The sequence below is a fragment of the Lactuca saligna genome, chromosome 7 (assembly GCF_052625555.1).
Source record: "Lactuca saligna cultivar CGN05327 chromosome 7, ASM5262555v1, whole genome shotgun sequence".
In the NCBI taxonomy this organism is placed as follows: domain Eukaryota; kingdom Viridiplantae; phylum Streptophyta; class Magnoliopsida; order Asterales; family Asteraceae; genus Lactuca; species Lactuca saligna.
In genome coordinates, this window is record NC_136423.1 from 96,443,791 (window position 1) to 96,470,786 (window position 26,996).

The window sequence follows — 26,996 nt, forward strand, 5'->3', positions numbered from 1 at the left end:
TTCAGACACTTGAAGACATGCTAAGAGCTTGTGTAATAGATTTTGGTAAAGCATGGGATATCCACTTATCACTCATCGAATTCTCTTACAATAATAGCTATCATACCAGCATCAAGGCTGCTCCGTTCGAAGCTTTATATGGTCGTAAATGTAGATCACCCCTGTGTTGGACCGAAGTGGGGGACACTCAAATAACCAAGGGAAAAGTATAACATCCCAAAAATACAGGCCAAAAATTTCATTTTTAAATACGTCATGCTAAAACCAACAGTGTAATAAAACATCTGTAATATCATGTCATGTCAAAACCAAAGTAGAAATAATCAAACATATTATCATAAAATAATATCAGAGTGTAATCCCAAAGATCTCATGTGTGGAAAACCATAGTGTGATGCGCTGCGATCAAGCCGGCTCCTTTCCTTTAGACACGAAGTACCTGAAACCAAAACTGAAAACCGTAAGCACAAAGCTTAGTGAGTTCCCCCATCATACCACATACCATACAATCATATCACATACATACTGCCAAGTATTTATGGGTGCCTGACCTACCCGGTACGGCCATTCTGGGGTGCCGACCTACGCATGTGGCCATTCTGGGGTGCCGTCCTTCCCGTGCCAAGCCATTATGGGTTGCTGACTACCCATGTCGAGCTATTCTGGGGTGCTGACTACCCTTCGGTCCTAACAACCGAACCTCGGGGACTATTTCACCCCTTACTACTACTATCACGTATAACATAACACAAACATAATATCAGACATATCTGGGGTGCTTGAACTACCCTTCGGTCCTAACAACCGAACTCGGGGACTGGTCCCCTCCTACTACCTCTGTCGCATATAACCTAACAAACCAGCATGCAAACATATCATCACATACTATCAGATGTATCTGGGGTGTCTAACCACCCTTCGGTCCTAACAACCGAACTCTACTGCTATCACATACAACATATCATGCTAGCATATAACATATCAGGTAGTAGCAAACCTAGATGATATCACAAAGACAATCATCTATCATACATCTCCTACTGGTGGGCCGACATTGTGGCCTTAGACCCACCGCTACTGGAAGGTAACCCACCTCATACTGCTGCAGTCCCGTAGACATAACCCCACATTATTGATGTCCTGCAGACTTCACCCCAGCTGCTAGATGACAGATACCCGAACTGTCAACACAAAATAACACTCAATTAATAATTGGGTCCCAACACATAATCATAGATACTCACTTGGATAATTACTACATTACCCCAAGGTTGACTTTATGTAAGCCCAAGGCCCAATACTTAGGCCCAAAGTCCACTAGGAAATCATAGCCCAACATATGGCCCAATTTTCCAAATTGGGCCCAGGCCTATACATGGTCTTATTCTAAGGCCCAACATCATACAATCATTAAGGCCCAACTATGGTCCATCTATGGCCTAATTTTCCAAATTGGGCACAACCCCTTACATGGGACTTACCCCAGGCCCATTAAATCATTTTAGTCCATATAATTATTCTTGGATGGCCCATTATTAATCCAATCATCAAGGCCCAATAGAAAGGCCCAACAATAAACCCAAGTGAAGGATTTCACATAAAATATCGATTAGGGTTAAGTTTCCTACTTAACCCATTAAGTCCATCATTCTTCTAAATAAGTCATATGGTGTGATTGGGCTTAATCACACAATTCCATTCCAATGGCCCAAATGTGGGTCTCGATAAGTCCAAGCCCATAATCCCGAATTAGAGTTTTCACATGAAATGATGATTAAGGTTCGGTGTTTCTTTCTTAACCCATTAAGGACTTAATCCATTAAGTCCATTATTCCTTATGTTAGTTTGCCAATGATTATTATTTAATATCTCAAGTTATTAAATAATTCCCGTGTGTCCCGATTAATTCCCCAAATTAAGATTTATTGGCATTGCGGTTCTTGCGTCCCAAATGTTAGCCCCTTTATCAATTTATTGGGCTTTTAGGTCCATTAGGGTTATATAGGGCCTACTAGGCCCACTAGAATGTCATTAAGCCCACTAAGGTTTTATTAGGGTCCATTAGAGTCCAGTAAGCTTCATTGGGCCCATTTGAGCTTCTTTGGGCCCATTAGAGTTTCAAGCATCCCCAATCGAGTCAACTCACAAGACAAGCACACCCCACCCGACACGGCGGCCGGTGGCGGCAGGAGGCAACAGCCACCACCCCAAGGTGGTGGTTTTCGATTTCTTTTATTATACCAAGCTAATTACACTTTACAATGCATTAGCCAAACATAAACACACACTAACTACATTAAACATACACAATAGTGGTTCATGGCGGTGGCCACCACCGCATGGTGGTGGTGATGCCATTTTTGAGAACTTCAACTACACACACACGCCAACAATGGAAAAACACCGCCTCATACACATGCTCTGGTTGCAAAAGGACCTAGCCACCTTCTTGGTGGCTTATAGAGGCTGACAGAGGAGGTTTGGCGATGATAAACACCACCTCATGATAGTGGTGGTGGTTTCTCTCAGTTTCATGTCAAGCAGCAACACACCCCGTGAATCTAAAACAACAGCGCCCTTGAAACCACGTGAGACACAAACTCGACCGCCTCTCGAGTGGTAATTGGTGACCGGAGCAACAACACATTGCACAGGTGGCGGTGGAGGACCTGTGACCATCAAAACATAAGAAGAACGAAGAGGGAAAAACCACTCAGTATGCCACCGAGATCAGCGACCACGAAAGCCCTCAGCTTTATTCTTCGGGTAGCTTACCGTCACAACTTCCATCGACAACCTTCTTCTTCACTGGTTGTAAAAACGAGGACGACGGCTAGTCTCGGCGGTTCGGTTGCTGTGGAATGTTCTCAGAAACGTGGTTCTCGTTGTCGCCGGCAGAGGGAGGTGCAACAGTGATGGTGGCGCTCCAGCTGTGAAGTAGTAGGTGGTGATGGAACTTAACTATGCAGCGGCGGCCGTAGATGGTCCAAGAGAGGATGGCGGCTGATAAAGGCCGCTAGGGTTAGGGTTCAAGAATGGGTGATGAGTTTATATACCCGTTGCCCTTAGCTACTTTCCATAATACCATCTTTAGTCCCTCCATTCCCTTTTCTTTCAAAATAAACCCCCATAGTTACCATTTAAACAATGAACTCGAAAACCCCTTTCAAATTAAGTCCCATTTTTTTACCAAACAACCCCCATCTTCTAAAATCTTTACAATTAGCTCCTCGAGACCATCATTTCATACATAATTATTTATTTTAGGACTACCATATATTCATTAATTAATTAATTTATTTAATAAATAAACTGGGTTTTACAACTATCCCCCACTTAAATTAGATTTCGTCCTCGAGATCATTCCTTACCGATCCTTACATACCAAGCCAATATAGTAATATAGTCATCATCCTGGGCACGCCCTTGCCTTCCCAGGGTAGCCGTGACCAATCTTCGCAAAGCCCTACAATCCGTTAGTGAACGAATTCCTTGCAACAAGACCACATGTAATCTATTTGAAATCTACTATCTCGAGATGGTCTGAATCCCTGACAAACCACTCATACTAAATCATTATCATTGAATCTAGTATGTTTATCCCTCAACTGACTACTCAAGTTCTGATAACTAGGGCTCCCACTAGAAAAACAGAATCACAGTTCCACTTATCCCTGTGATTCCCATTGTATGTGACTTACCACTTCCCAATCAACCAGCTATTTCATCTGTATTTGCAACATGAAATGTAAATACTAATGCTGCCGAAACGCTGAAACTGCCTGAACACTGAACTGCATGAAGCAGTATGTTGCCACATGGTTGTTTTCCAAAATCTAACAAGACCTCCCTGGTCTCTATACGTGCACCAATCATCTGAAATACTGGGTTATGGCTCGGCTGCGGAGCCAAAGAGCTCCTACTTGGTCGCCTCACACGACTTTTGAACGAAATCCTTCTCTGGAACTAGTTGCCACTAGTTATCATGTCATTGTGGCTCTAACAACCTCCTGATCTAACCGATCAAGTCCATGCATCGAATCCTATCATCATCCAACCCAATACTAAAAGTGGTTGCTACCTAACCAACGATAGTCTTACATCACAAACACCCTTACGAAGTCCATTACTTCCCTGATCTCATAACTGTAGTGGCGTTCCTACAGTCTTATCACTGGCTCAACCAGAACTAATCTATCTGGGTAATACTGAGATCCAATATGTCGATTTCCCATATCCTCACTGCTACACCCGAACTGGTGGGTACTACTATTCCTTCCGCATTCTAACAACACGCTCATGCCATCTATCAACCTAGTGAAGGCTATGGCTACACTCGCAGACTTACAACACTCTATCACTATCTAGCTGCTAGTGAATGCTACGGCTACACCCGCTGACTTACAACACTCTAATACTATATGTCAACCTGGTGAATGCTACGGCTACACCTGTAGACTTACAACACCCTAACACTATCTGTTGCTAGTGAATGCTACGGATACACCCGCGACTGACACTACCCTCTTCCTGTCACCAGTTCTATCCTTGCAACGGTAGTGCCTTGGACTCCAAGGTTCATCCATAAACAATTATCGACCATACCTAAACAATGATAGAACCTCTGAACGCTAACTTCATTGGGGAACAATCACTCCAACCCTGATCGAGTATCCTCTAAATAATACTCCTGCATAGATCCCGACAAAGATCCAAAATGATAATGGTATGCGTGGAAGCCACTCTGCAAGATGCGCCCCTCTTTGGGTTCATCAAGGACTTTTCGGCATGCAGGATGGCATATATGATTCTTGATAACCCAGACACTAGTAGGAAACCGACCCGAGATATAACTTATCCAAACTCACTCACAATTCCAACGCGATACGCATCCCCAACATCCATCTAGTAGCAATAGAAGATGACATACTCGCAACGTCTGGGGAAATACTGGTCACCTTCTACTGATATGACCAATCTTACTACCCTGTAGCAGCCTAAATCCTTGGAGTGACAAACTCCCTTATGTACCTTCTCGTACGCGCTGCACTGACTCAGACCCTGCTGGCCTCTCACCTAATGTTCATAAGTCACGGGTCTCTTCCTGGGACCTTCTACTATACGCACCTGGTACATACCTCTCTTTCCAAGGTGCTCCAAATCAATCTTGCATCTGCAACTCTTGGAAATCATATTATTCAGGGTCTGACACCCTGTCACGCACACTAGCTCGCTTGCCAATGGCTAAGCTGCAACAACTGGAACATCCTCGGTCCCCAAATTGGGTTACAAACTCTTCCCTGAAGCTTCTTAGATTCTCCAAGACTCTCACTGATTCGAGTATGGATCCTATGCTTTCAGTAGTACGGGCCCACTACTACCTTCCACACCTATCCATACTTTCGTCAGCAATCCTCCCGGATTCTCCAAGTCACTTCCTCAACTGGTACACCCAAGTCTAACTGAGCCTCACTACTAACTCACTAGAATATATCCTAGGCTTCCCTAGGTTCCCGAACACACCCAGTCCTCAGCTGCTGAAAGATTCCCAGTAAGGTCAACTAGCTACCTCATGAATATAGCCACATGCAACAGAGATCAAATAATCCTTCAAGTAACAGACTCATCCCCATAACGGTTAGACTCAAACGAGAGCTGCGCAATAGGGTCAAATCTATCACTCTGAGATTATCCAGCTCGTGCCACATGTGACTTAGCCAATTCACTTAATAGCTAACTCCAATTACTAAGAGTACCACAAAGCACAAAGCAAGCAACATTCAAACAATGGAAAATCTAACCATCATATTCCAATCAAATCATTTTATCCTCTAATCAGGAATCTGTACATGCAATTAAAAGGCTCATACAATCAGGCATAACCTAAACAGGCTATCCTATCACTGACTGATCAGTACTAGCATGCAAGTCTACAAGCACATATAATAGGCATATAAGGCATCCTCCTAGATCCTTAGCCCTAATCTAGCATGCAATTCTCATAATCATATCGTAACATAACATATCATAACATGTATGGGTATCTTGGGGAAAACTTACTTGAGATCGGCAGATTCTTTTCAAAACTCCTTTTTATTAAATGGTTTTACTTTTGAAAATTTTCATACCAAGCACTTAGTTTGAGTTCAGACACACCCGAGAGCATGTCCGAATCCCTCAAACCAAGGCTCTGATACCAACTTGTAACATCCCAAAAATACAGGCCAAAAATTTCATTTTTAAATACGTCATGATAAAACCAACAATGTAATAAAACATCTGTAATATCATGTCATGTCAAAACCAAAGTAGAAATAATCAAACATATTATCATAAAATAATATCAGAGTGTAATCCCAAAGATCTCATGTGCGGAAAACCATGTGTGATGCGTTGCGATCAAGCCGGCTCCTTTCCTTTAGACACGAAGTACCTGAAACCAAAACTGAAAACCGTAAGCACAAAGCTTAGTGAGTTCCCCCATCATACCACATACCATACAATCATATCACATACATACTGCCAAGTATTTATGGGGTGCCTGACCTACCCGGTACGGCCATTCTGGGGTGCCGACCTACGCATGTGGCCATTCTGGGGTGCCGTCCTTCCCGTGCCAAGCCATTATGGGTTGCTGACTACCCATGTCGAGCTATTCTGGGGTGCTGACTACCCTTCGGTCCTAACAACCGAACCTCGGGGACTATTTCACCCCTTACTACTACTATCACATATAACATAACACAAACATAATATCAGACATATCTGGGGTGCTTGAACTACCCTTCGGTCCTAACAACCGAACTCGGGGACTGGTCCCCTCCTACTACCTCTGTCGCATATAACCTAACAAACCAGCATGCAAACATATCATCACATACCGTCAGACATATCTGGGGTGTCTGACCACCCTTCGGTCCTAACAACCGAACTCTACTGCTATCACATACAACATATCATGCTAGCGTATAACGTATCAGGTAGTAGCAAACCTAGATGATATCACAAAGACAATCATCTATCATACATCTCCTACTGGTGGGCCGGAATTGTGGCCTTAGACCCACTGCTACTGGAAGGTAACTCACCTCATATTGCTGAAGTCCCATAGACATAACCCCACATTGCTGAAGTCCTGTAGACTTCACCCCAGCTGCTAGATGACATATTCCCGAACTGTCAACACAAAATAAAACTCAAATAATAATTGGGTCCCAACACATAATCATAGATACTCACTTGGATAATTACTACATTACCCCAAGGTTGACTTTATGCAAGCCCAAGGCCCAATCCTTAGGCCCAAAGTCCATTAGGAAATCAAAGCCCAACATATGGCCCAATTTTCCAAATTGGGCCCAGGCCTATACATGGTCTTATTCTAAGGCCCAACATCATACAATCATTAAGGCCCAACTATGGTCCATCTATGGCCCAATTTTCCAAATTGGGCCAACCCCTTAGATGGGCTTACCCTAGGCCCATTAAATCATTTTAGTCCATATAATTATTCTTGGATGGCCCATTATTAATCCAATCATCAAGGCCCAATAGAAAGGCCCAACAATAAACCCAAGTGAAATTAGGGTTTCACATAAAATGTCGATTAGGGTTAAGTTTCCTACTTAACCCATTAAGTCATATGGTGTGATTGGGCTTAATCACACAATTCCATTCTAATGGCCCAAATGTGGGTCTCGATAAGTCCAAGCCCATAAACCCGAATTACAGTTTTCACATGAAATGATGATTAAGGTTCGGTGTTTCTTTCTTAACCCATTAAGGACTTAATCCATTAAGTCCATTATGCCTTATGTTAGTTTGCCAATGAGTGTTATTTAATATCTCAAGTTATTAAATAATTCCCGTGTGTCCTGATTAATTCCCCAAATTAAGATTTATTGGCATTACGGTTCTTTCGTCCCAAATGTTAGCCCATTTATCAATTTATTGGGCTTTTAGGCCCATTAGGGTTTTATAGGGCCTACTAGGCCCACTAGAATGTCATTAAGCCCACTAAGGTTTTATTAGGGTCCATTAGAGTCCATTAGGCTTCATTGGGCCCATTTGAGCGTTTTTGGGCCCATTAGGGTTTCAAGCATCCCCAATCGAATCAACTCACAAGACGAGCACACCCCACCCGACACGGCGGCCGGTGGCGGCAGGAAGCGGCAGCCACTACCCTAAGGTGGTGGTTTTCGATTTCTTTTATTATACCAAGATAATTACACTTTACAATGCATTAACCCAACATAAACACACACTAACTACATTAAACATACACAATGGTGGTTCATGGCGGTGGCCACCACCGCATGGTGGTGGTGATGCCATTTTTGAGAACTTCAACTACACACACACGCCAACAATGGAAAAACACCGCCTCATACACATGCTCTGGTTGCAAAAGGACCCAGCCACCTTCATGGTGGTGTATAGCGGCTGACAGCGGAGGTTTGACGATGACAGCCACCACCTCACGGTAGTGGTGGTGGTTTCTGTCACACCCCAAAACCAGGAACGGCGGAAACGTTCTGGGGCGGAGGACGTCATGTATAATATCAACAACAATGTAAAGTAGTAAACAAGCAACAACATCATCCATTGCATTAATAATATAATTAATATACAAATGTGTTCTGTCAAGTTTTGATAAGCACTAAAGCATAAATCAAAATGAAAGATAAGTCCTGAACAAGCTCCATCTTCCTTTCTCCTTGCATCGGTACCTGTCTATGATGACCTGAGGATACAAGAAATTTTGAAAGCGAGTATCAGCTTTGAAGCTGGTGAGATCATAAGTATTAATGTGTATTAATTTGTAAAACTTATAATTATTAAGACTTGACATTGTTTTGAAAGAAAGCTCGTATAAGTATGAAAATGTTTGTAGAACAACTATAAATGTTTGAAAAACCCTAGAAATCCCTATGATTCCTATTAGTAACAAAAGGAGTCTTCTACCAAGACTTGACTATTCTCAATGTAATCTTCTATCAAGACCTAACTGTTCTGAATGTAGTCTTCTACCAAGACCGAACTGTTATGATTATAGTCTTCTACCAAGACCTAACTGTGTTACTATTATTATCATTATAAGAAATTGTATCCTTTGGTACTAGGATACTTAAATATAATTCACCTCATTGGTTATGTGAATGAGTCACAAAATAAAGGTAATAATACAACTAACCTGAATATTACCCTTTGGTACTAGGGTAACTAACATTGTTAACTTTAAGACATCCGTAGACGTACTTTTACCTCTATTGCTAACAGCTGGGTATAGGAATAGCCAGTCCCTTAAAGTTTACCTGTAATGGTATCAACCGTTGACATCTGTGGATGTGCTTTTACCTCTGTAGCTAACAGATATTCTAGGAATGGTCAATCCCGCAACGTATCCTTTGGTACTAGGATATTAAATCCATTCTATCTCGTCGATTATGTGATTGTATCACAAGGTAAAGGTAAGAATGAGGATTTCATAACAATATCTATACATATAAAATGTAATGATAACTCGTCATATATTATCTATGTAAACGTAATCATGTAAAGGTAATCATGTAAATGTACTTATGTAAGTGTACTCATGTGAGTGTAATCATGTAAAAGTAATCATGTATATGTACTTATATAAATGTACTCTTTTAATGTACTAGCTGTAACATGTGTTCTCTCTCTATCTAGGAAGTATTGACTCATGAATGAACTGAATCATTGTATGATATCACGTTCTAGTAATGGTTCTAGTATCTTCCTAAACTACCCATATGGTAGTTTACTAGTAATCTATCTGGTAAGTATGGACATGGATGTATACCCTTGCTACCCAAGGGCATATGTTGAACTGGGAGGACCTTTTATGACTATATATGTACACATGATATATAACTAATATTTAAACGACTTTCGGACGAATACCCGATATCCCACCAGACCACATCTCAAGCGTGAAAAGGAAATAGGGTGGATAGCCTTCCTAAGTCTTTTAAACATTTCTTATATAACTATACATATAGAGGCATGCAATTTATAATATAAAAGCATAAATAAGTTTTGTAAGACATTTGAAACATAAATATTATTTTAAGAAAAGATCGACTTGATGTTAATCTATAAAACAATTTGAAGGCATAAGTTTGATAAAGCAGTTTAAGTATAAGGAAACATTTGTTTGAAACACAGTTCTAAAGAAGTTTGAAAAGTAATGTACGGAGTAAGATGTACAGTGTAATAAGGAGTTTAAAACATATAAAATGTTTATAAAAAAATCATTTGAAGGAAACTGTTTGGCAAAACGGCTAATGAGTAGCCAAATCATTTGAATGTTGTATATTAATCACATGTGATTGATGTAATAACTAGCGTAATTCTACTTATTAATCACATGTGATTGATATGAGAAGTAGCATGATTCTACTTGTATCCCTCCCCATAAAACATTTAAAACAGTTTAAAACATTAGTTAAGGGGTATGAACTCACCTGCAGTAAGTGACTGGAATTGAACGAACTGTTATCGTACGGAAGGATCGGACAAGTGCTTGGTGTCAAGTGAAGACTTAGACACACAAAATGATCCTAATTACATATGAAAACATATGTATATAAATAATTAGTGATTAAAACACTAATTATACAAGTAATAACATTTAAGCGCGAGGAAAACACTTTTGGTCAAGTGGTAGGAGGCTAATGGGTTGCAACAAAGGAGTGCAATGCCCCTAATGGAATTTTAAGGTCAAAAGACCATATTTATTGAAGTTTACGGCCCAGGGGAGTAATCTCCAGGCCGTAAACTCTCAACCAAGGCCTAAATGGAGCTTAGAATTATCACAACTCTAGTGGGGAATTGTTTCAAGGCTTAAACAAGTTTTTGGGTACCATACTGACTCCTTTGGGGAGTTTACGGCCCATAGACCATATTCCCTTGGAGTTTACGGCCGTAAACTCCCTTGGGAGGGTTCTTATGGTGCTTTCAAGTCTCAAACATTTCTAGGAACAAATCTAGACTTTAGTACTTGGCTTTAGGAGGGTTTATGGCACATTTGGCACCATTTTATGGAGTTTACGGCCCTGGAACCTTTTGGGCCGTAAACTCCCTCACTCATGGGGTTCTAAGTGTTTTAACTAGTCCATAACACATTTAGGTACATGCCCAAATTGTCTCTTGGCCTAAGGAAGGATTTAGGGTGTCCTTTGACCCCTTTAAAGGAGTTTACGGCCCAAGAAATACTCTTGGCCGTAAACTCTTCCACACTTGTGTTTCCATGAGTTTTCTAGGTTCTAAACACTTTAGGGTATTTGTCTAAAATAGAGTCCAAGCCTTTGGGATGATTAAGGCGCATTTAAGCCCTTGAAAATGGTGTTTACGGTCCAAGAAACTCTTGGGCCGTAAATTCCTATAACTATGTGTTCTTGATTGATTTCTAGTCTCTAATGATCATACACAATACCCTAAGCTAGTTACCTAACAAGGAAATGGGACTAGATGGCCTTTAAGCTCCATTTTGGAGTTTACTCCCCAAGAACGTTCTTGGGCGGTAAACTCCCGGATCTCATATATTTGACATATAATCTATGTTAATAAGCATAAAACAAGCATTATAACACAACTAGGGAAGTATACTCACAATCTGGGATAAAAAACCCGAAGATCCGTGAGAGAGAATATTGACTTTTCTCTAAATGGAATTCAACAAATGAACCAATTTGGTTCAGAATTCTATTTATAGTCCTGAAATATTTTTGGTAGAAAATATTTTTATTCATGGAACGAACTCTAATGTCCTAGAGTAATGGAATAACAGTGTTGCACAAAACCCTAGTGGAACAACTCTCCTAATATCTTCTTAGGTGTAAATCCTGAAAATTGCCTAACTTACACTCGATGTCTGAATTTTCACTGTAAATGATCTACATCTATTGGCTTGATATGGTTTGTTCAGAATGGAAATTTCGGGTTATCACAGTTTCTCTTAGTTTCCTGTCAAGAAGCAACACACCCCGTGAATCTAAAACCACAGCACCCTTGAACCCACATGAGACACAAACTCAACCGCCTCTCGAGTGGCAAATGGTGATCGGAGCAACAACACATTGCACAGGTGGCGGTGGAGGACCTGTGACCATCGCAACATAAGAAGAACGAATAGGGAAAAACGACTCAGTATGCCATCGAGATCAGCAACCACGGAAGCCCTCAGCTTGTTTCTTCGGGTAGCTCGTCGTCACAGCTTCCATCGGCAACCTTCTTCTTCGCTGGTTGTAGAAATGAGGATGGCGGCTGGTCTCGCCGGTTTCGGTTGCTGTGGAAAGGTCTCAGAAACGTGGTTCTCGCTGTCACCAGCAGAGGGAGGTACAACAGTGATGGTGGCGCTCCAGCTGCGAAGTAGTAGGTGGTGATGGAACTTAACTATGCAGCGGCGGCTGGAGATGGTCAAAGAGAGGATGGCGGCTGAAAAAGCCCGCTAGGGTTAGGGTTCAAGAATGGGTGACGGGTTTATATACCCGGTCCCCTTAGCTACTTTCCATAATACCATCTTTAGTCCCTCCATTCCCTTTTCTTTCAAAATAAACCCCCATAGTTACCATTTAAACAATGAACTCGAAAATCCCTTTCAAATTAAGTCCCATTTTTTTTACCAAACAACCCCCATCTTCTAAAATCTTTACAATTAGTTCTTAGAGACCATTATTTCATACATAATTATTTATTTTAGGACTACGATTTTTTCATTAATTTATTTATTTAATAAATAAACGGGGTTTTACAAAAGTACCAAATAGCGCCCTCACTGGTCCTGAAATCATAAGGGAAACCACAGAAAAGATCATTCAAATACGAGAAACACTAAAAGCATCTCGTGACTGACAAAAGAGTTATGCTAATAAACGACGCAAACCATTGGAGTTCCAGGTTGGAGACCGTGTGCTATTAAAAGTCTCACCCTGGAAGGGTATGATACGTTTTGGTAAATGTGGGAAGCTAAACCCTAGGTACATCGTGCTGTTTGAAATCCTTGACAGGATTAGTCCCGTGGCGTACAAACTCCGACTATCATAAGAAATTAATAATGTACACCCAACCTTCCACGTATCAAACTCGAAAAAGTGCCTATCCGACGAGACCCTCGTAATAACACTCGAGGAAATCAATGTTAACGAGAATCTTCACTTCGTGGAAGAACCGGTCGAAATCATGGATCGGGAGATTAGAAGAACAAAGCACAGTCATATTCCCAGTATGAATGTTCGTTGGAATGCTAAACGAGGACCCGAATTCACTTGGGAATGCGAGGATCAAATGAAACAAAAATACCCACATCTCTTCCCAATTTCTTGAAGTCGCAGGCAAAACGCTAATTTCGTGATGAAATTCCTTCTAATAAGGGGATGATGTGACAACCATCAATTTCTGATCAAGTCAAAGTCAACCGGTTAAACCGGCCAACTCATCTAACCTATGTATATTAGGGCTTACACTATGTATTGTTGTGCAACTCACTATTTTAATAAGAAGATATCACTTGGAAAGTTCATTCGTTCTGAAATTTCAAACCCTAATATGGGTAAGTGATCAAACTATTCGATAAAACATCATTTCATATCCCTCGGGGACATAAAACCATCATAACTGAGCTAAACGGGGTGTACAAACCTTGCGTTGAAAAGCTAAACACCCAAATGGTCACAAACAAAATCTCTCTCAACCTCTCCCAAATGTCTCTTTGTGTGACAAATCTTCCCAAGAATGTGAAATCTCTCCCAAATCTCTCTCTGTGTGAGAAATCTCCCCAAGTATGTGAAATTTCTCCCAAATCTCTCCAAGATTGTCAAATCTCTCCAAGTATGTGAAATATCTCCCAAATCTCTCTCTGTGTGAGAAATCTCCCCAAGTATGTGAAATCTCTCCCAAATCTCTCTTTGTGTGAGAAATCTCCCCAAGTATGTGAAATCTCTCCCAAATCTCTCCAAGAATGTCAAATCTCTCCAAGTATGTCAAATCTCTCTGAAATCTCTCTGTCAACTTCTTATAATCACTCGGGGATCTCGACCCTTAAATTAGTCGAAAACTGCCCAAAAACGGCACTCTACGCGAAAAACAGTCTTACGGAGCCGAGCCCTCTTAAGGAGCCGAGCCCTCTTAAGGAGTTGAAGCATCCCAAAGAACCAAAACCACCTGCTAGAACCGAACCTTGCATCAGCCGAAACCATGGGAACTGACCCAAGCTTGTCAGAGCCGATCATGTCAGGACCGAACCTCGCCTTCGCTTCCTTGTTTCCGAGTTCGGTTCCGCGCCTGCGAATGTACCCAACCGAACCTCGCTCTCGGTTGTCACCTCCTAGCTAAATCTCTCTCTCAGTTCCTCTCCTGTGACCCAGCCCTCCCCTCGTCTCCCTCTTACTTTTGGTTCTAATCATAAGGGACCGAACCGCCGACCCTGATCTCAGATTTTCGCATATTTTCCCGGTTTTTGACCATTTTCACGTTTTAAGCCCATTTTTCGTGATTTTAACGCGGGATTTTCACCGAAACTTATATTTTAACATATAAAACCCCATATTTCCATAATTTAAACATATTTTTATGGGAATCTTTATTTAATATAAAACCTAGTAGGTAAGACTTATGTGTGGAGTGTTGACTTTGCCTTAGTGTGTAACACAAGCAACTTCCCCCATACCTTCATGGTACAACCCTCAGTCACTATTACCCTTACCTAGCCAACTATTTGTCCTTTGACACCCCTCCTCTAGCTGTAAAGGTTCACCAAAGGCTAAAAATCTCCTTTTTCCTCTCATTTCACTCACTTTTCACAAAAGAGCAAACAGTTTTCTCTCTCACCTCCTCTCCAAATTCTCGAATTCTCCAGGAGTTCTAAGGTTTCTCATACCCCTTGGTAAGTAAATCTCTTCCCACACTTGATTTCCTTACACTTCTCCACTCAAATCATGAGATCCTTACACAAATATCATCATATTTGTTGTTAGATCTTCGAATCTTCAAGCATCATCTAAGTGTTCTTGAGTTGTTCGCTTCTTTTCTTCACCATCCATCTTATAAAATCACTCAAGGTGAGTTCATACCCCCACATTTTCCTATTTTCTTCAAGTTTTAGGGGGAGAATACAAGTTAAATCACCAACAACATAACTAAACTCAAACACTGGCTTTCAACATAAAACTTAATGTTCATTCACGAACTGTTTTGAGTATCTTTAACTTTTTAGTTTTCCAAAATATATTAGGTGAAAATATTTCAGGTTTATACCTTTAAAATTACTACTTGCACATGTCCATACGGTTTTTCTTCAATGTATGGTGATTTTTATAAAACTGCCTATCACTGTAGCTACGAATTCGGAGCAGTCTATGAAAATGGACACTTTCACACAAGTTAGAGACATCTAAAAATCATAATAAAATTTATGAACAAACTAGACACATTTTCTAAGCTCTCAGAGTTTGCGTATTAAATTTTCGACTTCGTATAATTTTTCTGTGATTTTTCCAAAACAGTGCAGAAATGTAAAAAAAAAGTTAACAGCTTACAACTTTCATCACACTTTGTAACGTGTTGAGCAAAGTGTTAATCTTTGATGATTTCATATTTTACCTGCGTTTTCCCGTTGTGGTAAAATTATATAATAGAAAATACTCATTGATTGGTAGATTCCTTGTCATTACAAATAATACAGGATAAGGCATGATAAACATAGTTATTTTTTTTCTATACATTCGACTCACATAAAATGGGGTTCATTTGCATTACAAACGTTTTGGATAAACTATAATAGGTATAGTTTATGTTTCATATACATTACAAACAGTTATGTTAAACTATAATAGGAATAGTTTATGTTTCAATTACATTTCAAACTCATTACCAAAGGTTTTCAGTCCAGTTCACGTAAATCTGTTAATGAATAACTTTGTGAGAAATTCGCTTCGTGTTACATCCAAAGTAACGAAATCAAAAGTCCTGTAAATTGTAACCAGAGTCTCTTGTAGGGAGAACGTGATAGTTATGTATAGATCTATATTGGGTTTGAAAAACCCACACATGACCTGCATGCAACAGCTAGACTGGTAGGTCTGGGGTGACAAGTGTCATTTAACTTGCGACGCCTGAAGAATGTCGTATTACGAGGCCGTCTTAGTCACAGTATGGTTTTAATAAATCACATGGGGTATTAACAAAACATAAGATTTACGGGTTTTATTTCTAAATTTAACGGGTTTATGTCGATTCAAACTTTCATAAATTTCTTTAAGTATGGTAAAATACTTCTACACTTCGGTATTGACTTTTTAGAATACAATGCATTACATAAGGAAAATATTGGATTTTTCTCGAATAAACATCACTTTTACAAGAAGTGGATTTTAGCATCACTTTTAAAAGCTTATGAACTCACCAACTTAATTGTTGACACTTTTTAAAAAGTACTTGTATTCTCAGGGAATAAATAAATAGGTAATCGACCGCTTTTGAGGATGGAACGCTAAGGCGTCAAACATTGTATTTTTTTCAACATAATGTAATTGATTTGGAAACATGTAAACATATACTATGATGTAACTTTTACAATTATATTTATGTTGGTTGTCTATACTTTGAGCACTATTGTAATTGTTGTTATGATGCTACACATGAAGTCCTCCATCCCCGGACGTTTCCGCCATCCTTGGTTCGGGGGTGTGACATGGATCGCCGCGGCCACCTTGTCATGAATCATCTGACGAATCTGCTTGTCACTAACGTTGTTGCCCACTAGAGTGTGGCGTGTCCCAACCATGATGTCTGTGAAACACAACACAAAAGATATCAAAGACTTGCTTGAGCATACTCGCACTCGATACTCTACCCTACTTGTTCCTTAGTACCCAAGGATTCTTACTTGGACTGCTCATCAATCGGTGTTTCCAGCAGTACAGGCCCTATACTACCTTTCACAATGCATCAACATTCACCCCAAGCCCTCCTCCTAGGATTCTAGATCACAAGTACTCTATATCTCGCTAAATACATGCTACCCTCCAGTAGGCCACTCATAAACTCCTCGCTGCTACCTACTCACTCTCGAAGTATCTTTTAGTAGTGGAGATCTCCTAGGATAAGGCATCACAAATCAGGCCACTCTAGTCCTAGATATGAATAGCTAGCCTACTCTAGCATGCACATCATATCACATAATATCTCATAACACATAAAGTAAGGGTATTTTGGGAAATCGCCATTCGGGCGTTAGATGATTGTACACACTGCTCCGATATTAACAAGTTGATTAAATATCTAAAACTGGTTGCATCAATTACTGCTGAATAAGTTTCTTCATAATCACTTCCAGGTCTTTGAGAGAAACCTTGAGCAACAAGCCTGGCCTTGTATCTTACAATTTTGTCTTTCTCATTTCTTTATCATATGAAGATCCATATATATCCTAATGGTTTCACAACTTCAGGTGTGAGGATAATGGTCCCAAAAACCTTTCTCTTGTTAAGAGAATTTAATTCAACATGCATAGCTTCCTTCCATTTAGCCCAATCATTTATTCTTTCACATTCAGTGACAAATTGTGGTTCGGGATCATGATTCACAATATCACATGCAATTGAATAAGAAAATATTTCACCTGTATTTTCACTTTCATTTTGGTCACATATTCTATTTTTTACCATAATTTATGCATCATCCTCCTTTCCTGGCGGAATTTGAATAATTAGTGTTTCTTTAAGAACACTTTCCTCATGATCTAGTGCATTTTCCGCTCCTCTTCTTTTTCGTGGGTTCTTATCCTTAGAACCAAATGGCATTCCACAGTTCAGGCGTGTTTTAGACTCTTGAGTGACTTTATCATCATATTTTCCATGTGGAATTTCAATTCGAGCTGGAGCATTGACAACTGGTATATATGATTTCATCACCCTTTTTATGCCAGTAAATGCATCAGGTAGTTGATTTTCCATTTCTTGGAAATGCATTATCTTTTGAACTTCCATGTCACATTGCTTTGTGCGAGGGTCAATATATGATAAAGAAGGCTCATGCCATAACACATCCTTTTTCCTGAATCTTCTTTTCGCCCCCTAACGATGGGAAATTTGCCTCATAAAAATTGCAATCTGCTAGGCGTGTCGTAAAAACATCACCTGTTAATGGTTCAAGATATCTTATAATAGAGATTGACTCATAACCAAGGTATCTTCCCAACCTTCTTTGAGGACCCATTTTTGTTCATTGAGGTGGTGCAATAGGGACATATATTGTACACCCAAACATTCTTAAATGGGATATATTTGGCTATTAAACAAAAGCAAGTTGTAGTGGAGATTATACATGATATGAACTTTGTCTCATGCGTATCAATGATCCAACATGTAAGATTGCATGGCCCCAGACAGAAATAGGAAGTTTGGTCCTCATTATCGATGGTCTAGCTATTCGTCACACCCCAAAATCGGAATGGCGGAAACGTTCGGGGGTCGAGGACATCATATTTAGTATCACAAGACATGCATCATAGTAATCAAAGTAACAAAAAACCATTTCATTAGAAAGAAAGTGTTTACAAATTATGTGGTTCACATAACATAGACTACAAAGTAAATAACAAAACAAGACTTAAGCTAATACTGCTCCATCTTCTGAATCCTAGTGTTCATACATGTCTACTGGTCTCCTGAGAATACAAGTTATTTTGAAAGCGTAGATCAGCATTTAAGATGGTGAGTTCATAAGATTTTAGTGATGAAATAAATGGATACAAGATATAGATAACCCAGAGTAAACAAACAATCGGTTGTGTGTATCTGCCTTAAGCCCACAACCAAACAAGGAACAGGAAATGAGGCGGAAGGCACACAACCCATTGGTTGTTAGATCATCATTGTATATAAACCTGGCTTATTCACTTGGTACTCACAGAGTTAACTGTAATAGTTCCTTTATTTTTGATGAAAAGATTGTTTAAGAAAACCCTTATTTCTTTTAGTAAAAATGGTAACCACAGTGGTTCCTTCTATAATCACTTAGTTTATACTAGCTATATATAATCTAATATCGAATAGATAGTTAATTGTGTTAGTCTGCCCTAAGACCAGAACCAAACAAGGAACAGGAAATGAGGCGGAAAGCACACATCTAACTACCTATCGGATATTAATTATATATAATGCTGATGTATAAACTAAGGTATTATAGAGTTAACCACTTAAGGACCTTTAAGTTTATACTGGTTTAATAAAATGTTCTATTTGTAAAGTATGTTTTGTACTAGAAAACGGTGTATTGAATTTGTATACTATGACTTGGCCCATACCTGGTATCCCTTGTGATTACTTAGTGCATAGGGAACATATATGTAGCTAAGATCAGATAGATAGTAGTTTGGGTGAATCTGCTTTAAGCCCACAACCAAACAAGGAATAGGAAACAAAGCGGAAAGCACACATCCTACTACCTGTCGGATCCGATTAATATATATCCCTGATGTATACACTAAGGAATCAAAAAGTTAGGATTATAGGCCCCCTTTTCTACTGAATGTACTAGGCTCGACTATTCGATTTTTCATTTGTAAAATGTAAGTTTTCCCAAGTTTATAACTATCTTAAGTCGAAAATAGTTTGCATTAACTTTCAAGTAGAACAGTCACAATATGAAAGTAATGGGAAAATGTAAGTACCCAGTTGTCTTTTGAATTGACATCCTAATGTACTGATTACCTTAAAACATGTATGTTTTATTGAGGTCATAATTTGATGGATAGTAACCATACTATACGCTCTCCTTGTAAGAGATTCTGGGGACTAAACACGACTTCCGCAAACAAATTTCTAGACCGCATAAATTCACATTAAAGTTCTTTGATCATGTATACCTAATTTACTATCACCTTTTGTTTAGAACAATGAGTTAGTGATATTTGGTATAGTTAGATCCTGTAGTGTTCTCCTGCTATAGCATTTAGTATGTTCATTCTGTTATAGTATCTTAGTATGTTCTTTCTATTATAGTATCTTAGTATGTTCTTTCTGTTATAGTATCTTAGTATATTCGTTCTGTTATCATGCATAGTCTATACTATGTCTCTCTGATGTATTGTATCTACCTCCCTATTTCTCTTCATAGTATGCTCTAGCATCTAGTATGAACTGAACCTCTAAACTATACCCCTTATAGTTTACTAGTGTCTTTACTTGAAATGTTACTGAAAAGACTCATTTTACTACTAAGTTATGCTTGTACTTTTAAAACGGAGTTTTGTTAAACTATAAAGTAACATAACTTCAAAAGAGTTTTTTCAATGCTTTGATCACTTATAAAAGACATAAGAAATCTTTTGAAAGATGTTTATATCAAACATTTACACAATTAACATTGTGTTCAACTTGTATCCCCCTTAAAAGCATTTAAAACAGTTAAAAGATTCATTATAGGGGTATGAAATCAAAGAGTGAAATCAAAGAGTGATTCATGAGTGAGAAGGATAACAACAACTAGAGGGAAGAATTACTTACATTTTGGAAGATCGAGAATGAAAATCTTGATGATACTTGAGAGAGAAATGAAGTGTTTTTGAGGTGGAAGTGAAATAATGAAAGAAAAGTTGAAGGGAAGGAGTCTTATGGGGGTAGTTTACAGCCCACCTTGAGTTTACGACCGTAAACTTATGTGTTGTGGCCGTGAACTCCTTTTTGGTGGTCTAAAGGCTTGAATGTTGCACAATGTCTCTATCAAGTACATTCTAACACTCATTCCTTAAGTGTACCCTGCTTAAAACCCAATAGAGTGACCCTTAACAAGGCTAGAAGGCAATAAATTTTCGGGTTGTCAAACTATTAGCTAGAGACGTTTAATCAGAGATTCAATTAAACCATTTTTGTGCGTACATGAGCAACTGGATGCTCAACAACAATTCCTACAGACAAACAATAGTCATTAAATGTGTGTGAAGTAAATTCACCAGCATTATCAAGTCTCACTCTTTTTATAGTATAATCAAGGAAATGTGCCCTTAATTTAATAATTTGGGTAAGAAACTTTGCAAATGCATTATTACGAGTTGATAATAGGCGAACATGAGACCATTTTCTTGATGCATATATTAAGACCATAAAGTGTCTAAATTGTCCAGATGGTGGGTGAATCGATCCACATATATCACCTTAAGTTCTTTCTAGAAATCTAGGTGACCCCCTTTCAACTTTCATTGAAAAATATTTTATAACTAACTTTCCAAGGGATCAAGATCTACATGGTTTTATGCTGTTTGATTGGGGGAACTTTTGGTCCTTCAATGGATGCCCATGCGTATTCTTAATTATCCTTCGCATCAGTGTTAATCCTGGGTGGCCCAACCTATCATGCCATAAACTGAATGTCCTAGGATCACAATCTTTTCCTTTGATTACCATATTGTAGAGACTAGATGTTGTAAAATTCGAAATGTTTTTTCTTTTGTTTCACATGTTAGTTATTTTACTAAGTCTTCATTTGTGCGAAGCTTGTAGTTCAAGACTTAGTATACTTTTTGTACACTCATGTTTCCTATAAATAGGGACTGAGGTTAGAAGTAGAGAGACCGAATACACGAGTGATTCATTAATCATTCACATTTTCTCTCTGCTTATTGTAATCAGTTCTTCATCAATATAAGATCTTATTAATATTTACTTCCTGTGTTCTTACTTTTCATTCATACAATCATGATGGCATTCTAAATTTTGGTAACAATTCTCTTCAATTGGTATCAGAGCTGGATTTCAAACTGCATTGATCTGATTTTCGTTTTTAAATCATTTGCTTTTTGAGTAGTAAATTCACTTAAAATTTTCCGTGCATTTTGGTTCTGAAAATCTCTCGTGATCTTCAGATTTGAATCGATTCTGCATTTGAATTGTTTAGTCGAGTGATCTATTAGCAATCGGTGATCAATTCGTTTGATCAATTCACAATTACATCAAGTTTTTCAAGCTTTCTAAAAATTTCTCGTGTTCATCAATGGTGAACTTCAACATGAACACCGTGACTTCTTTCTCTCACTTATTTGGTTCTTCAACCAAAATTCCTATGTTAATCCCTGAATACTATGATCAGTGGGCTGATAGGATGCAGGATTACTTAAATGGAATTGATGAAGAACTCTGGAATTGTATCAGTGGAAAAGTTATACCTCCTGAAAATGTTCAAACAATCGGATCATCTGCTTCTTCAATTGACGTTGTTGAACAATAGAATCGCATGAAAAAGAATGAGAAAAGATGTATGAGGGAGCTAAGAGGTTCTTTGCCTCCTGTAGTTTACAATTACATTCGTAGTTGTAAAACAGCCAAGGATATTTGAATCACACTGAAAGATAAATATCAAGGAAGTGAGAAGACAAAGATCAATTCTGTTAAGCAATGTCTTGTTGAACTTAAGGAATTCAGACAAAAGCATGCTGAAACAATTGAAAACTACTATGATCGTCTGAATCAGCTTGTTTATCGATGCAATAGGTATGGAATCTCAAGATCTCTTATGGAATTCAATCTGACATTCATCATGGGTGTTCGCAAAGAATGGCATAGTGTGAGTATGATGATAAAGAACCAGCAAATTTCTGATACAACCACCTTGAATGATCTCTACAATCAACTAAAAACTCATGAAAGCGAAGTTACAAAAATTCTTGAAGAAACAAAATAGAGTCTAGGAGGACCTTTGGCTTTAGTTTCAACGGTTACTGAAATTGATGCTGGTGAGAAAGAAGAATTAGACAATGAAGGTTTCTTAATGAACTCTGATGATGAAGCAGTTGCATTCTATTCAAACAACAGAGTTAAGAAATTTTTCAAAAAGCCTTTCAATCCAAAAGGAAAGCCAAATGATGCGAATAGTGGTTTCGTAAAATCAGGAGGTGAGGAAAAGAAGAAATTGGAAAAGGTTGAAGAAAAGAAGAAAGATGAGAAGGAAGAGCAGAAACTAAAAGATGATTCTAGAATCTATTGTCATTACTGCAATGGGGAAAATCACTACGCAGCTGATTGTATGCTGAGAAAGAAAGAGGAGCAGAAAAGCAAAATCAAGGATGAAGCCTACTACTCAGAAAAGCTTGAAGAGGTGCGTGCAAAAGCAAAAGGCTTGTCATTAGTTGCGAAAGGGGAGTATGATGAAGAAGAAAGTGGAACTTATCAGATCTGGCCTTCAGGATCTGATGATGAAGAAATGAGGCATCCAACTCATGGTGCAATGTTCGCAAGCTATGAAGATAATTGCGAAGAGGAGGTTTCTGGATGATGCTTTGTGTCCAAGTCAACTAATAAATCTCCAATGACCACCAAGGTACGTGCTATTCTTGAATCATTTAATATTCCTTTATCTGCTTATGATGCTGAAATAACTTCATTTGATGATACTGTTGCTTATTTTGATTCTGTTATTGTGTCTGCTAGTACAGAAGCACAAAATCTAAAATTGAAACTAGTTGAAACAAGAAGAGAATTAGAAATAAAACGAAGCAGAGTAGATAAACTTGAACTACAAATGGAAAATGTAAATTGTGATAGGAACAGTCTAGATAAAGAAGTTAGGTTGTTGCTAGCACAAAGAAACATCTATTGTAACTCTGCTAAACGTTTGTATGCGAAGTTAACTGCTTTACATCATTCATCTGAAATAAGCAAAGAACAATATAGGAAACTTTTACCTTTTCTTGAATATGAACGCGAAAAAGTTAATGTTGTTTCTTATGACTGCGAAAATACAATTGCTCATCTTGACAAAATACCTGATGATAGATTTTCATATGGTATTGTTAAAATTGATGAACTCTTGAATTCTGATGAGTTGGTTGATATTGTCAATGAAAGTTTGACAAAGAATGAACAAGTGAAAATTTTATAGAAAACTGAAAATTCAACTCTTGATTCTCAACTCAATTATGCTGATGTCAATAACAATTCAGATAATGTGAGTGAAATCAGTGAGATCGAAGAGGAAGAAGAGGTTGATTGTTCTAAATTGTTAATCATTAATATCACATCTAAGGTCAAAGGTAAAGAAATTATAGTTGATTCAATAGTAAAGGATGAAAATGATAAACCCTCTACTTCGCAACATTGTGACTTTGATAATGTGGAAGTTGAAAGTTGGAAGACTGGTGACACTGATGAAGACAAAGAAGAAGTGAATGATTCACATGAAACACCTCAACGAATTGTTGTTAATCAAGTGTTTGGAGATACAAAAGAATTCGACAAAATTCTTAATGACAAAGGTGCACATTATTTGGAAACTAACATTGTGGTTTATCCAAATTTTACATGTACAGATAACACAATCTTTCCAAATCAAGTCTCTGTCACAACTGGAAATGTTGAGAAAATTAAACTTGAATTCAACAAAATGGTTGAGAATGATAATAAAATGTCAACTATTGAAGGTTTCTTTGCAAATCAAAATATAGTAGAAAACAAGTTGACTCAAAATTCTTATGTTTTTCAAGGTCAAAAATCATCACAAAAATGGGTGGTTAAACAAGAAAAAGAAAACAAAGTTTTTGAAAAAGATGAAAAACCAAAGATGGAAGTGAAACTAAATTCTCATGAATTTAAATTGATGGTTGGAAAGTATTCAACAGAAAATAATGTTTTAAAAAGAAAAGCAAGAAAAGCAATCTTTTGGCAAGTTGTGTCTAATAATTAACCAAAAGTTGACAAAGAACAAATTTCAAATAAACAATCATCAAAATTTCAAAAGGATACAAGTTTTCACAAACCAATACATTCTATTGACAAAATTCCAATGAAAAATAATGATAAATTTGTTCAAAAATATGACAACATTAGAAAATTTGAGACTTCGCAAAGATTTGTGAATGATCATAAGTTTTACAATGTTGGCAAATTAATGAATAATTCATCAACTTTGAATGTCAAAACTCAAACAAAACCAAAAATTTCACCTAAACAACCAAATTTTCCAAATCCTTCAATTTCTAAACCCACCAAAGTTTCATATACAAAAGGAAAATCAGATGTATATACGATCAACAATTGGCTTGAAGGGAAAGGAAAACAATATCAAAATGGGAAGTTTTCAGAGCAACAGATAAAGACTGCATTTGGCAAGTTCGTAAATAAGTCTACTACTGGTAGTTCATCATCTCATGATTCACAAGTTCCGGTACAAAAATGGAAACCAGTTATGAAAGTTGCGAATGTTGTGAATGATGAGATGAAAGTCAATGGAAATCCAAAACTATTGAATAACTATATTTCAATATCTATAACTGATGATGTTGATCTTGTTGGATATAGTGTCTAAGTCCATAACTTTATTTGGTATGAACTTGACCCGACCTGACATGGTCCATTTGGGTTGCATGGCATTGCAATACTTGGATAGACTAAATGAGAGAATAAGGTACTTATGATTATTAATATATTATAAGTTCTAATATATTAATAATAGTATTATTTAATTAGTATTTGATCAAGTATTAATCTAGTATTAATTTGGTGATCAAAGTGAAACTAATTAAATATGTAAGGGTTGATTATGACAATCATAAATTCTTTTATGGTGGATTAATGATCCATGGTTTATGGGTTATGGATGTAACCATTTGGAGCTCCATGGATAGTCCATGGGAGTTACACACCCATGGATCATGAGAAATGAAGAGTCATGATAATTATGGGTCTTCTTAATGAAACCCTAATTGTGACACCACTATAAAAGGAACCCTTTGGCTAGTAAAATCGGACCTAAGAGGTGACTAGTGAGGGCATAACCGATTTTGAGTGCTATAAGTATTCTCTCAAGTTATTCCAAGTTTTGTGGTGTTGTGTGAAGCATTTGAGGCACAACATTTAGGGTGCTAGGCTCACAAAGTCTTGAAGGAATCCAAGCAATAACAAGGTATGTATTTCTACTAGTTTTATGTTTTATGTAATCCCCATGCCATGCTAGATAGGAAATAACCTTGAAAAGAAATTTGCATGTATATAGAGAAAACATAGATTCAAGGTTATTAGGGTTGCATGTACACTTAGGAAGTGTTCGAATGCTCAAAACCCATCAGTGGTATCAGAGCCTAGGATTGTTTTCTGTATACTTGATGCAAAACTGTTTGAAAAACGAAAATTCTGCATTCTGACGACTGTACTCGCCGAGTCCATGGGGAGGACTCGTCGAGTCCATGAACAAATTCATCCTACTCACCGAGTAGGATAATGCACTCGCCGAGTAGGATCGAACTGGGCAGATTTTTCGAGTTTTTGTTGCTGGAAATGGATTAGAATCATTATCCCAATCTGGTTTGGACTTGTAAAATCTGTTTTTCAAAATGATAATGATTATGTTAATCCATTTTACATGACTTTAACAATTTCAAAGTATTATATATTTTCATATGATTTCTTGAAATTGCTTGACATGAATTTGTGTTCTTATGAGTTTTAGAAGATCATAGGAATTATGTGTAACCACCATGTGTGTTTAATTCTTGATCTTAATTGTATTGATGGTGTTCATAACTTATCCTCAAGTTATGGATAACCAAAGGTCACTTCTTTAATTTGTGTTTAAAGAACTAAAGAGGTTTCATAAAATGAAGAGTCTTCATTTTATGAACCAATAAAACTCATAAGTTACAAAATTGAAGAGACTTGGAATAGTTTCAATTCTTGCCCTTAAGATTTGGAATTTGAAAAGTCTTACACTTTAATTCCAAATTATACCTTAGATTTTTAAAAGGTTTAAAAATCAACCCTTATACTATTATTATAATTTTATTATATAGATATGTATAAGAATATGTCGTTCTTACCGTTAGTAGGCCTCATTCACGAAGCCGGTCTATAAGGGGGGTATAAGGTTGTTGCCTATAAAATGGTGACTTAATGGGTGCCCACTCTCACCCACCGCTTCCTTGATTGGTGGAGGGTCGTTAGCCGAACGGGTAGGATACGACTTTAAATTGTCATTAAAAGTATAAT

At 38.0% G+C, this 26,996-nt stretch overlaps 1 protein-coding gene across 1 annotated transcript; it reads right to left on the minus strand.

The window, feature by feature from the left end:
* Positions 1 to 17,693: 17,693 nt before the first annotated feature.
* LOC145007135 (uncharacterized) lies at positions 17,694 to 18,011 on the minus strand. Its single transcript, XM_078966122.1, has one exon. It carries the CDS (start codon positions 18,009 to 18,011, stop codon positions 17,694 to 17,696), a length of 318 nt encoding a protein of 105 aa, XP_078822248.1.
* Between the last annotated feature and the right edge of the window lie 8,985 nt (positions 18,012 to 26,996).